We start from the raw sequence: 12,845 nt of genomic DNA, 5'->3' as shown, positions 1-12,845 counted from the left end.
AGTTTAGTGGAATATGATTATTTCTAAACCCTTTCTGTTTGTGTGAACATGTTCCTGGTCCCATTGTTTGTCTGTTGCCTGACACTCTTTCCCTGTTGCACTACTGTGGGAGCTGCAGCTAGCAGTGCAATAATGAAAGGGCATCAGTCCACTGGACCAGACCACCAAACACACACCTATCCCTTATTTACCACAAATGACATGCTCCCCTGCATGCTTCAACCCAGATGATCAGCTAATCTATCCATATAACTTTTGTAAGTGGTGGTTGCTATTTACATTTATTAATTGAGCAAATGCTTTATCCAAAGTGACTTTGGAATGAGAAATACTTTATTTAAATAATTTTTTTTTGCAAATCTTTAATTTGGTCTGTACATAATCAGAATTCAATAAAAGCAAAATGCATCAAATACGTAGTTGTGTTTTTCTTAAATGCTGTTATTAACTGTAGAAAAAAAAAATTTCTCCTGCTTGCGAAGTTAAATATCACTTTATTTAAGGTGTATGGCAGCCATTCATGCAAAATGTTACTGTATCTTCAGATATGATGAAATGTCCATAACGATATTTACTTGCCTTAGTGTATTGTAAGAGAGTTCTATGTGGTTTATAGTCTTGCAGTTGATTTGGTTGCTTGACCATATTTAAGATGACATTTTATTAGGTTTATAGATTCATTTAGATTTTGCACCTCCAAATGCTTGTTGAAAATCCACATCACCTTTTTTTTTTTTCTTTTACAACGATAACCAAATTAGGGTCCACATATAAGCACAATAACGTGCGCCATGCAGTCTGTCTCTTTAAAAGCACACACTCTTGATTCTGATTGGCTGTCAGTGTTCTATGGTTTATTAGCTGGAAAGAAAATGTACCGAAAATGACTCCTATGATTATTCACCTCTGCCATTATCGTAGATGTGGTATGGACTTTGCTCTTATTTAACATTTACAGCTAGCCCATTTTAAAACTAAATATCGTTATCGTCCTTGATGTAAATGGCCCTAAGCACTTAATTAGCCTATTATTATTATTTTTTTTTAATTTTGCATTAATTTACTGCTAATATGACAAATTACGTCTTTTCTGCTTCTGGAATTTCTTAAATTGACTTAGATCATTTTGCAATCAAGGTGACTTTCTAAAGGCATATTTCAGATCCAGTCGTAGTGGTTCCCATAATATTTCGACCTCAAACACTTCAATTTCCTAGTCACTCTCACGGTCTCCATTCAGTCATGTTGTAACCCAAATGCTTGTCTTCTCTTGAGTATGGTATTTTTTTTTTATCATAGCTCTTCACTCCACCCTGTGAGGACGTGTTTTCATGGCTACCCCATCCACGTGGATACTCAGCCCAGCTATTAATTTGATAATGAATAGTGCAATAAAGAGCTTTTGAGCTATTAAAACCATGTGCTTCTCTCTTGGTGCAGTATGGCACTGCGTCAAGATTGTGTCTCAGATATGGTGACAGCACTGATGAGTGATCCTGACAACCAGAGAAAAGGTTTTCTTTATTATGTTGCGTTGTAAGAATATAGCCGACAAACAGCTGCAGTGTGTAGAATCGACAATGAAGGCACACAGCCTAATACAGAATGAGAATAAAAACAAGTGTTTTTAATACAGAAGCAGCTCGGTTTAGATAAGCCACTTCTCTGTACCATATTAGATGAATCTTTTTAGATACTAGAGTTTATAATAGACGACTGACTAGCGGAAATACGCAACCACTGTGTTATATTATGTCGCCATCTTCTGGGAAGACGGAAGAAAAAAAAAATCAATCCGCATCCTCTTACGATTCAAACTCTACTTTCTTACATAAAAATTAAAAAAGGTTTAGGCAACAATTTATTTGCATTAAGCTTAAATTAGTAGCCCTAGGCCTACTCGTTTATAAAACTTATAAAATTCGCATTAGTGATAAAATAACATCTTAGTTAAAGAAAGGCTGTTTGACAACTCTTAATTTTATTTTCATTGATAAATCAGGAACCATTTAATTAGATTATGCTTACGTTATTAACCTACTTCATGTTAATTGAAGTGTAAATTAGCAATAGGAAAACTTAATTAACTCAATAAAAGTGCGTATATTTAATCTAGGCGTTTTATTGCCCGCTAATTACGATGTTGAGCATCATGTAGGCTACTTATGTTCCATAATGTTATTATAACATATGCTTTTACACTCATGTCTGTTCAGATATTTACTAGGCTACATAACCGGTTTCTACTAAAATAGGTGGGACGTTATTATTAATCTAATCGGTTTATTTCTCATTATCTGCATTCTTCCATTACTCAAATCAGCATCATCCTAAAATAGTGAGGGGAGATACAAAATGGATTTTTTGGTTTTGACATCCCTCAGGAGGAGAGTCATCAGCGGTCATACAGCATCACGGTCAGCAGTGGTGGGAAACACTATGGTAAGTCAAATTTACAAAACCAAAACCATTTAAATATCAAAATTTACATTTACACAGAAGAGGAACAAGACATTACAGGACAGATTAAGCCACGGTATCAGTCAAGGAAGTTCAAGAAGTTAAATAGTTAGGCTATAAAAACAGTAATTCACCTATTTGACAATTTTATTTATTTTATTTTATTTTTTCCCCTTTTGTCTTAGCGTATTGCCGTTGCTGTAACGTTGTGTTATAGTCTATATACAAGGCTAAACCATTTGGAACAACTAATTAGAAAGTAACTATTCACTCAGTGGATGCTACATTAAAACCACAATAAATTAAAATGATAGCCTATCTGATTCAAACAGTGTAAGATTAAAGAATCTTTCGTTTGGTTTCAATTTAATGAGCACATTTCGACGGAATCTTTGCTTACCATGACGAATCTTTGTAAAGATTTTATTAAAATCAACCTGACAAAAAAATTCTCAACATAAATAATAGCGCAGTATAGCAGTTAGTGTTTGTTTTATTAACAAAATATAAGAATTAACTGTCCGTTTACCACAATATATTCTTTTAAAACAGCAGTTTTCATTTGGTCATCTAGATGTTTAGCGTTTCATTGTTCCAGTATATGAGTTAGTCATTTGTCCTCACTTTACGTCCGCGTTGTGAGTTATTAAACATCATGTATACTGTCCTAGACACACGTTTCACAGACAGTGATATTTCCTTCATTTCGATATTCATGCGGTGTGTGCCCAACACTTACTAAATGCTGCCCCTATTTGGATGCTGTGTGTCATTTTTCATTTTCCAGAGAAGCGAGAGTTAGAAGCAGAAATGATCATCTTGACAGGCGATTGCAATTTTAGAGTAATCTTTAATAAAGTCTAAATAGTGTGCAATATTTATTGACAGTATTCAGAAACTGGGCATCACAACAATGCATCTGCTTGTTTACAGTTTTTTCATTCTATGGTTTTTAAAAGTATGTTGTTTTAACTGAAAAAAAAATACCTACAGTATGTTTTCAAAAACTTTATTTAAGCTTTCATCAAATTATGAACATATCGGGTCATATACAGTAAGATAGGGAAAACAACTATTGGTTATTACAGAAACATAGAAAACTTAAACCAAAGCAGATATGACCATTTGATATTTTTCAATATTGAATTTAATTTCATGTGTGCAAAAACACTATTTCATAGCACAATGCCATTTGTTCCAGTAGTAATCAAAACTAATATAAATAATAAAAAATACTCTGTTTTAAACCCCAAAATCCTGGCATGTCATTTAATTGTAATCCCTTTTGTACAAAAAAAAAAAAAAAAACACATTCCAATCATTAGCAATCTAGTAAAACAAACCTATTTGCCTGTGAAGTTCTTTTTGCAGGTAACATTTTTCAAAAATTGCATCACACAATTTTGACCAATAAAAGTAAAACTTTATAGAAACTGAAGATTTAGTTATAGAGGTTTTCACAGCGTGTGTGAGTGGAGTTCTCAGTCGCTCGCTACGATAATGTAGCCGGTGGAATCATCAGAGCTCATCGTGGCGCGCTGGATCAATGCTGGGCTGAATAAAAACCCCCTCCATCACCTTCCAGTAGTTATGCTGATTGGGTGAAGGCATTCCATGGACCTCATGCTGGCCTCTGATTGGTTGACCGTACTGCTCTCCAGTTACACTGAGGAAAACCTCAGTGGCCACGTGTTTAATTCGCACTGCGTCGTCACGTTCCCAGTATGTTTCGCCGCACTGCACGGTCCATACGTCTAAATCATCTCCTTCTCCATTTTCACCAAATGCACTCACTTCCTGCAGACATAAAACAAATCAATGTGATTCAAATCCAGCGAGTTACAGTCATCTGAACATGTAGGTTAAGAGAGGAGAGTGTTGTGTGGATCTACCTGATGGTTAGACAGTGGAGAGCTAAAGTGATGTGAGTGTAGGTTGCGTCCGGTCTTCATGTGTGTAATTCGGATTGCCTGACCGCATCGAATGGGCTCCCCACGCTGACAAACTTTGTCTGGTTTTCCACGGATACGCCAGTAGCTGTTGGCATCATCGGCAGAATCCACACCGGTTACCGACTGCTGGCCACTTCCTGCAGGGCATCGTGTAAACAATCTATTATTTGAGCATATATTTATTTTGATATGGATATCATCTTGGACCTCATATTCATTATATAGTACTCCAAAGTACTCAAAGAATATTTTAATACCTTTGCATCCCATATTACATTTTGAACAAGAAAAACATAAGTCATGCATTATATATTGTGTAAGGTAACACTTTACATAAAGTGTTTATGTATGATGCATTACAAAGGGTTATTAAGGGGTATAATGCATTATAATTATTCATAATGTGCGTTGTAATACATCTTGTCATAAATAATTATAACCGAAGTGTAACAATGAATTGATAGTGTTATAATGTCTTAAATCTGGTTATAATTATGAATGAGACTGTACAATGCATTATAAGGTGCATTACAAGGCATAATTAATTCATAAAAGATACTTTTATAATATTTACATTATAAATTATATAAATAAAATATAATGGTATAACATTATACATTAAAGCTTTAAGTAAAGTCTTAATGAATATACATTCAAAAATATTTAGAAATATTTGTAAGGAATTAATGTTGTTATAATATAATAATAATAATAATAATAATAATAATTTCTAATCTTGTTATCTTATTATTCATGATATTCAGAGGATCATTTTGTCATTTTGATCATTTACCAAGTTATTTTTGGTCAATTTCTGACACATACAGATAATTACACAACAATTTTACCTAAACAACTGCTAACATCTGAGTGAAATATCAGTTTATTATTACATTTATTATCATTGCTAATGTAAATATATATATATATATATATATATATATATATATATATATATATATATATATATATATATATATATCAGTCTATTTATGTATAGACACATATAGATAATTATACAAAAATCTAATCTAAGCAACACTTAAAAAAAACATTTATTATGAAACATATTTATTACTATTATTATGGTAAGTTTCTGTATTGTTACGTACTTTTAAATCTTAACCATAACAAAGCTAAATTTCCAATATTAGGTACAGTTTAACAGATATTACAGAGCAAGTTTTGATAAAAGAAAATTTTAAAACCTGCAACAACAAAAAATACATTTTTTAAAAAAGCCACTCGAATAAATATATGTATTACCACTGTACATAAATATATGGTATTATCACGGTACTTTTTAGTATTTTGTGGTGCACCTGTCGTCATGATTACATAAATCTTTCAGGTAAACACAATACATCCGAACCAACAAAAATAATCCAATGGGGACGAATGAGAGTTTATAACTGGTTTACGGAAATACAAATTCAGTACTTTACTGTTTACTGATTAGAAATCTTAGCAGTCATTAGCTTCCTGGCTAATGCATACATGCACCAGCTGATAATACACTGAGGAATATCATTAATATACGTGCATTACAAAAGACTAAAAGTGAAAATTAAGCTGTCAGCTAGAACATAAACATTCTCTGAGAACTAAATGGCTGAAGTTTATGATTCTATAGACAGATAGTGGTTCTACCTGATCCGTATTTGACATCATGCGAGTGAAGTCTGACGCTGTGACGAGTGTTCAGGAGTTTGACCACAGATCCACACGTCACGTAGCTGGAGTCCAGATCACGAGCGCCGCATTGAGCAAACATGAAAGCCACTAAAATGACATCCAGAAAGACAGACAGAACTCTTAATGCTCCCATTGTTACAGCTCGTGCCTATGTACATCACAGAAAGATGGATACGCAGAACCCCATTCAAACGCTGACACGCTTTCTAACCAATCACATCATGACAAGTCCGAAAACAAGGAAGTGGTCCACGCGCACACACGGAAACCAGTGATTGGGCGAGGGTGGTGTGACGTCACTACATTTTAATGATCATTAGTTCATGTACATGTACATTCAAATAAACTAGAAATATTACTAAAAGTTTATTCATGCATTTTAAAATGCATTAATAGATATTTAAAAATTCTGGTAATGAATTAACAGTATCAATTAACACTATTTTTTTTCGGAAAGAATTGCTAAAATGTCTGGATTCAATGATTCGAATTATTATTATTATTATTATTATTATTATTATTAGGGCATGTTATCACACTATAAGTTAATAAGAAAATAGTACTAAAATGTAAAAAAGAAAAGAAAAGTAAACAAACTGAATAATCAAACCACTGTTTTGTTTTTTTAATGAATTAATTGTATAACATTTCGACATTTACACATGACAACCTGCACAGGTTAACCTTTGGTTAAAACTACCTCATATTTACCTTATTTATTATATTTAGATTGTATTTATTTAATTGTATTATTTAACATTTTATTATATTTTATTATCTCATTTTGATTAGCCAAGAATATAAAGCGTAGTCCTAATTTAATATGCATTCTTGCGTTTAACAAAAGCTAGACATATAAATATTAATTAATAAAAAGACATGTTTCAGAGATTCATTGTTTTGAAGCGAAATGTATCAAATTTCAAATAGTAATTGAACTCTCACTGTTTTTAGTAAACTGTTGAGCTACAGTGTATTCTAACACATAATGTAAGTGATGCCATGCATATCATTTCTACATCAGGTGGCTGAAGTTAAAAACACTTCATGAACATGCGGAAAGAAAGTTCACAAACATGATCCCCTCCCTCTCTTTATGAATAAGGTTACGTGTCTTGGGAAAACATTCAAAAGCCTCCACAGACACGTAAGCAAAAGTCACACCTGCTGCCTGTAGGATAACATTCAGCTTAATAACACTGTCCTGGGTCTGGTGAGTATGCCTAAAGCATAGTTTATTACTGTTTTTAAATAATAGCTGATTAAAAACTTCTAAATGTGTTCACAATAAGTTTTTAACGTTATCTATAAAATATCTATTTTCTAAAACACCACACTGTCATCTTTTGATTCAGTCTCTTTTATTCCTAAAGTGGCATATCGTGTTTTTGGTTGCCAACATCTTGGACAAAATCAAATGTATAATTTAAAAACAAGTGGTAAGCATTGATAATATGAAATGAATATATTTATATTTATTTAAAAAAATATACATATTAAAAATTATAATAATTATATATATATATATATATATATATATATATATATATATATATATATATGTATAAAATATCCATTGAAAACAAATGTTTTAAATTTAAAAATAGACTGATATAAATCAGGAAGAGAAACTTTGACACCTCATAGGCCTATTTGCAAATGTGGCGTTGTTTTGTTCACATCCGGTAGAGGGCGTTGCAACTCCGGAAAAGGAAATTGCAGTTTTACGTCTCCAGATGGTCATTCTCTCCGCACCGCGTTAGATACATTGAAAAACTAATGGCAAGAACCTCGCAATAAAATGGGTAAGCGTTTACCACATTATTACTGCTAGCCAGGAGTAACGTACATCACAAAAACAATTAGTCCCTTTGAAATTATAAACGTTTGTTTGCTTGTTTCTCAGCGGAGTAAATCTATAAGCAGTATGTTAGATGCGATTCTACACCACCATATGTGATGGATAGCAGCAGCTTATCGTGTTAACACCAACCAGACGAATAAAGCGGCAGAGTTTTAGATCTGTCTTATTAACGAGTCGGTGATTCCCCGCTAAGCAGCTTTGCCGCAGATGAGACTCGCGTTTCATACAAACCGTCTCGACTCGTTTCGTTTCGTTTTGTCTTTAAACAGATGATGCTGAATGACGTGTAGTTTGACGCGTGGACTCAAGGATCGTTTCCTCAATGATTGGGTTTTATGACTCAGAGATTAAGACTTCTCTGTCTGTGTTCATATGGAAGTTTCTGCCCTTTTAAGAGATCAATAATCGGTTTTATACGGCTATTTTAACGGATATCTACGTTTCATCGGCTGTCAGTAAATATTGGTCAGTATCACCGGATCTCGCTTCATCGGTTAGTATTTTTATATGTTGGATATACCCTGATGGCACCATCTGTTGAGAATAAGGCAAAACAAAAGGTAAAGTAACTTTTTTAATACATGGTTTTCATAATTACTCAGCGTTTTAAGTTTATATATATAGTAGCGTTATAACCGCGTTTTATTAATATATATATATATATATATATATATATATATATATATATATATATATATATAATACAATTCAGTCTAATAATGAATAAAACAGCCGCAGGTCATTTCCAGGTATCACGCGAATAGCTTTACGATTAAACATATCCATTTTACAATAAAGATACAAATAAATTTATGGCTTTTCAGATCAAGCAAATCTTCATGTAATGACATAATTAGCAACAAGTATTGTCAATACTACCTAATATTATTTATAAACTATTTTGATACATATTATGTAGTGCTGTCTCTATCCTTTAGTCATTGTTTCAAAATACAGAAATAAGTAAATGTAATTCTGCTTAATGTAAAAAGCATCAGTATTAAACCTAAAGAGGATATATTGGTCAATGTGTAGTCTAGTGTTTTTGTCTTTCATCAGCAAGGCGAGGAGAAGATGCCTCAAGCCAAGGTGAAGCTGGTGGTGACAGGAGATGATTTCGGGTACTGCGAGAGAAGAAATCAAGGGATTGTGGACTGCTTCAGATCTGGTGGGATCTCTAATGTCTCTCTTCTGGTCAATGCAGTCTCAGCGGAGCACGCGGCAGAGCTGGCTAAAAGGTCCTGCGGCTGATTTTCAACTACTTTTCATCTCAAGCAGATGAATATGAAAATATGATATCAATTTTTGAGTATCTTACATTCAAACAGAATGTTACAACACTTTCCCTAATGATTATGCAAGTCTTTTAAACCTATTGCCAAATATAAGACTAGGCCTACTGATAGTGTGTAGAGATTAGACAAAATGTTATTATGGTTAATTAAAACTTAATTAAAAAAAAGCATTTTTGTTACTCTAATAACTATTAAGAATTTTATTATAGCTTATTGCTAAGAAACTTTTCATTTTAACTTGGTTTTTCTATAATAACAAACACAAAATAAAAATTTAACCATAAAATGAATTAAACTATATCCAGTCAAATGGTTTTTGAACAGTAAGATTTTAATGTTTTATTTATTTTTATTTTTTTTATAAAGAAGTCTGTTCTGCTCACTAAGCCTGATTTATTTGGTGCAAAATACAGCAAAACAGTACAAGTTTGAAATATTTGTACTATTTAAATAATTTATTCCTGTGATTTCAAAGCTGTATTTTTGGCATCAATACTCCAGTCACTATTCTTCAGAAATCATTCTTATATTCTGATTTGCTGCTCAAAAAACATTTATTATTGTTATGATGTAAAAAAATGCTAAGTAGATTTTTTCAGGTTTCTTTGAATAGAAAGTTCAGAAGAACAGCATTTATCTGAAATATATATTTTGTGCTCTACTTGCTAAATAAAATAATTAATTTCTATTACAAAACAAAACAAACAAAAAAAGCATCATGAAATTTTTTTCAACTGTTTTAAATGATGAAAAAAAAAAAAAAAAAAAAATATATATATATATATATATATATATATAAGCAGCAAATCAGCATAGAATGATTTGTGAAGGATCATGTGACACTGAAGACAATAATGCTGAAAATATAGCTTTGATCACTGCAATAATTTACATTTTAAACTATATTCAAACAGAAAGCTGTTATTTTAAAAAGTAAACATTTTCACAATATTACTGCTTTTGTTATATTTTCAAGCAAATAAATAGGTTCGGTGAGCAGAAGAGAATTCTTAAAAACATTTAAAAAAATCATACTTAAAAAAGAAAAGAAAGACAAAAACATAAAATGACAAAGTAAAAGTTAAATGATAATGGAAAATCGATTCAAAATAGCAATAAAATCTAAAATAACACTGCTCTTCTCGCGCACAGGAATCACATCCCCATCGGACTCCATGCAAATCTCTCAGAGGGTCTCCCAGTCTCTCAGGATCTGAAGGGTTCAACGCTCCTCAACAAGGATGGATTCTTCCATGGCAAGATGGGCTTCCGGGAAGTTTTGCAGAGTGGCCAGCTCAAGATGTCAGAGGTACACAGAAACCGAAAGTCACACGTGAATGCATTCAAACCATGCAGTGTGTTTACATCACAGTGTATGTGACTGTATTCATGTTATACAGCAGTGTCAAAGGTTACTCAGAGAACATGAAAGGACTTTATTACACTTATTGCTTCTAAGAGGAGTTATGGTATTATGTGCTCTACATTTTAAAGCAGCATTTAAAATACCTACCACTATTTGAATCCTAAATGGTGGTAAAATCACTTTTATAATTTGTATTATTAAAACTGCACTAATGTTAGTCAAGAGTGGTTGCCCCAAAAACTTTTACATAACCATTTTCCACCTTGTTGTAAATGTAACCAGTTGTTTAATAAAGTTTAGTTTCGGTAAGATGGTGTTTTTGGCCTTTAACCTCTTTTATTTATAAGAATTAAAGTAATTAAGGATAGTACTGTTCATGGAATAACCTGTTTAAACTTGCAGTATTAAACCATTTTAAAGTTTTAAGACTTCAGAACCAAACACAGCTTAGTTTGTTTGATTCTGTTATGATGTGTTTTCGGTTTAAAAGGTGGAGGCGGAGCTCAGAGCCCAGGTAAATCGATTTTGTGAACTGGTTGGCCACATGCCCTACCATATGGACGGCCACCAGCATGTGCACATTCTGCCAGGTAACAGCGGGTTTGTTTTCAGCATCATTACTCATTCTCATTATCACATGATCCTTTAGAAATCATTCAGATATGCTGATTTGATGCTGAATGAATATTTCTTATTATTATAAATGTGGAAAACGCTTGTGCTGCTTAATATTTTTGTGGAAACTGATGCATTTTTGTCTGGATTTTAGTCTTAATAGGAAGCAATATTTTGTAACATCAATAAAGGTCATCCTTAAGCTTTTTATGTTTTGCCATGTTTTTCAGAGGTGCGAGAGGTGTTTGCACAAGTTCTCTCTGATTTTGGAATCTCCTACACACGGGTCCCCATAGAACCCGGACTTAAATTTTGTACCTTCCTCCCGCCGCATCTGCGGGACTTCAATGCACAGGTTGAAAAAGATGCCCTGGAATCGATCGAGGTCTTTCATCGCCATGGGATTAGGTTTGTGAGGCAACATTTTAAATGATCTGCACCTGTTGATGTTTTAGGAATATTTACCTCATTTATAGTATCTTGTATAGTTATTAGGGCAGGTTTGGTTACATTTTAATAATCACTTTTGTCCTTCAAATACATTAGGCACAGTATATTTACACAGTATGCATGACATGTTATCCTTACATTTTTACCTGATGAAATCAAATCAACTATATACTGGATTTGCCTATCTATTCAGATGGCCTGATGTTTACCTGGGCCTGAGCACCATGGGTAAGAACATGTCTGTGTCCAACCTGAAACGCGCTTTGGGCTTCACCCTGGAAGCTACACTAGATGACCGTGTGACCTCCCCATTGATTCAGTCCAGTGATGCCACAACCGACTCCTATTGTCCGGTTACAGCAGAGCTCATGGTGCATCCAGGATATCCCAGTCAGCCTCACCAGGGCGGATGTGGAGAAGGACCGGACGACTTCTCACAGTCCGCAGACAGACTACACGAGCTGAATACTTTGAAGGACCCTTTAGTGCTTAACTACTACAGGCAACAGGGGATCCACCTCTGTGCCTTTAAAGACTTTTAAACACCTCGAACAGAGGATTTGGGGTGTTCTCCTTTAAGAGCTTACCTGATACCTCAATTAGTCATTAGAGTATGAGTGCTTGGTTTGGGAAAGAAAGAAAAATCGGCATTCTGTTTCATTGTGCTGCTTCCAAAGCCCATATGAAACAATTTGAAGCTGCTACTTGAAGTAGAGCCAAAACTATATTCTAATTATTCAACAGAAACACAAGGTACTATAAGATTGACCTGTTTTTAAATGGTTCAACAAGACATTTAGTTTAGTTAACTTTTAAGCAACCAATATAGAGAGCTGCATCTTTATAAGAGAAAAGTGCAATTTTATCTGGATTTGTTTTTGAAAATGTTGCCTCATCCGAGCAAGTTTCTCTCAAATACTGATATTAATATTGCAGAGAACTGTTAATCTTAACAGCAATGCCATATATGTGTAACAAACTATGTGAAGATTTTCAGTCAACTAAACATGTAGCAATTACTTTATATATTTAAAAGTGAAAGGTATTTTTGGTACAGTGTTTTTAACAAATGTATTTATGCTATTTTTATGAACCTAAAATAAAGAGTTAATTTTATTTTGGTTTTCTTTCGGAGATTTAAAAATGGT

General features: G+C 33.2%; 2 protein-coding genes across 4 annotated transcripts; one reads left to right on the top strand and one right to left on the bottom strand.

The window, feature by feature from the left end:
• Positions 1-3,456: 3,456 nt before the first annotated feature.
• Positions 3,457-6,337, bottom strand: sdf2l1 (stromal cell-derived factor 2-like 1). Its single transcript, XM_026240669.1, has 3 exons — positions 6,063-6,337; positions 4,353-4,549; positions 3,457-4,257 (listed from the first exon to the last, which is right to left on the bottom strand). Exons 1-3 carry the CDS (start codon positions 6,238-6,240, stop codon positions 3,979-3,981), a joined length of 654 nt encoding a protein of 217 aa, XP_026096454.1. The 5' UTR covers positions 6,241-6,337; the 3' UTR covers positions 3,457-3,978.
• Positions 6,338-7,242: 905 nt separating this feature from the next.
• Positions 7,243-12,813, top strand: ydjc (YdjC chitooligosaccharide deacetylase homolog). Of its 3 annotated transcripts, none has more exons than XM_026240668.1 (6): positions 7,243-7,320; positions 9,031-9,209; positions 10,419-10,575; positions 11,123-11,222; positions 11,478-11,655; positions 11,891-12,813. In XM_026240668.1, exons 2-6 carry the CDS (start codon positions 9,046-9,048, stop codon positions 12,237-12,239), a joined length of 948 nt encoding a protein of 315 aa, XP_026096453.1. In that variant the 5' UTR covers positions 7,243-7,320; positions 9,031-9,045; the 3' UTR covers positions 12,240-12,813. The 3 variants fall into 3 exon arrangements, with proteins under 3 accessions (XP_026096453.1, XP_026096452.1, XP_026096451.1); XM_026240667.1 differs by lacking the exon at positions 7,243-7,320 and adding an exon at positions 7,798-7,912; XM_026240666.1 differs by lacking the exon at positions 7,243-7,320 and adding an exon at positions 7,936-8,531.
• Positions 12,814-12,845: the final 32 nt, after the last annotated feature.

Source organism: Carassius auratus, linkage group LG30F (genome assembly GCF_003368295.1).
Source record: "Carassius auratus strain Wakin linkage group LG30F, ASM336829v1, whole genome shotgun sequence".
Lineage (NCBI taxonomy): Eukaryota > Metazoa > Chordata > Actinopteri > Cypriniformes > Cyprinidae > Carassius > Carassius auratus.
This window is presented reverse-complemented; position numbering and strand designations above follow the sequence as displayed.

What these genes read in the sequence shown, in the direction of transcription:
- ydjc (XM_026240666.1), top strand. Translation starts at nt 8,496, where the DNA reads ATGGCACCATCTGTTGAGAATAAGGCAAAACAAAAG. An exon ending in GCGGCAGAGCTGGCTAAAAG is followed by an intron (nt 9,210 to 10,418) that starts GTCCTGCGGCTG and finishes TCTCGCGCACAG; the next exon opens with GAATCACATCCCCATCGGAC. An exon ending in TTTCATCGCCATGGGATTAG is followed by an intron (nt 11,656 to 11,890) that starts GTTTGTGAGGCA and finishes CTATCTATTCAG; the next exon opens with ATGGCCTGATGTTTACCTGG.
- sdf2l1 (XM_026240669.1), bottom strand. Translation starts at nt 6,240, where the DNA reads ATGGGAGCATTAAGAGTTCTGTCTGTCTTTCTGGATGTCATTTTAGTG. An exon ending in TGATGTCAAATACGGATCAG is followed by an intron (nt 4,550 to 6,062) that starts GTAGAACCACTA and finishes GATGCCCTGCAG; the next exon opens with GAAGTGGCCAGCAGTCGGTA. An exon ending in CTCCACTGTCTAACCATCAG is followed by an intron (nt 4,258 to 4,352) that starts GTAGATCCACAC and finishes TTATGTCTGCAG; the next exon opens with GAAGTGAGTGCATTTGGTGA.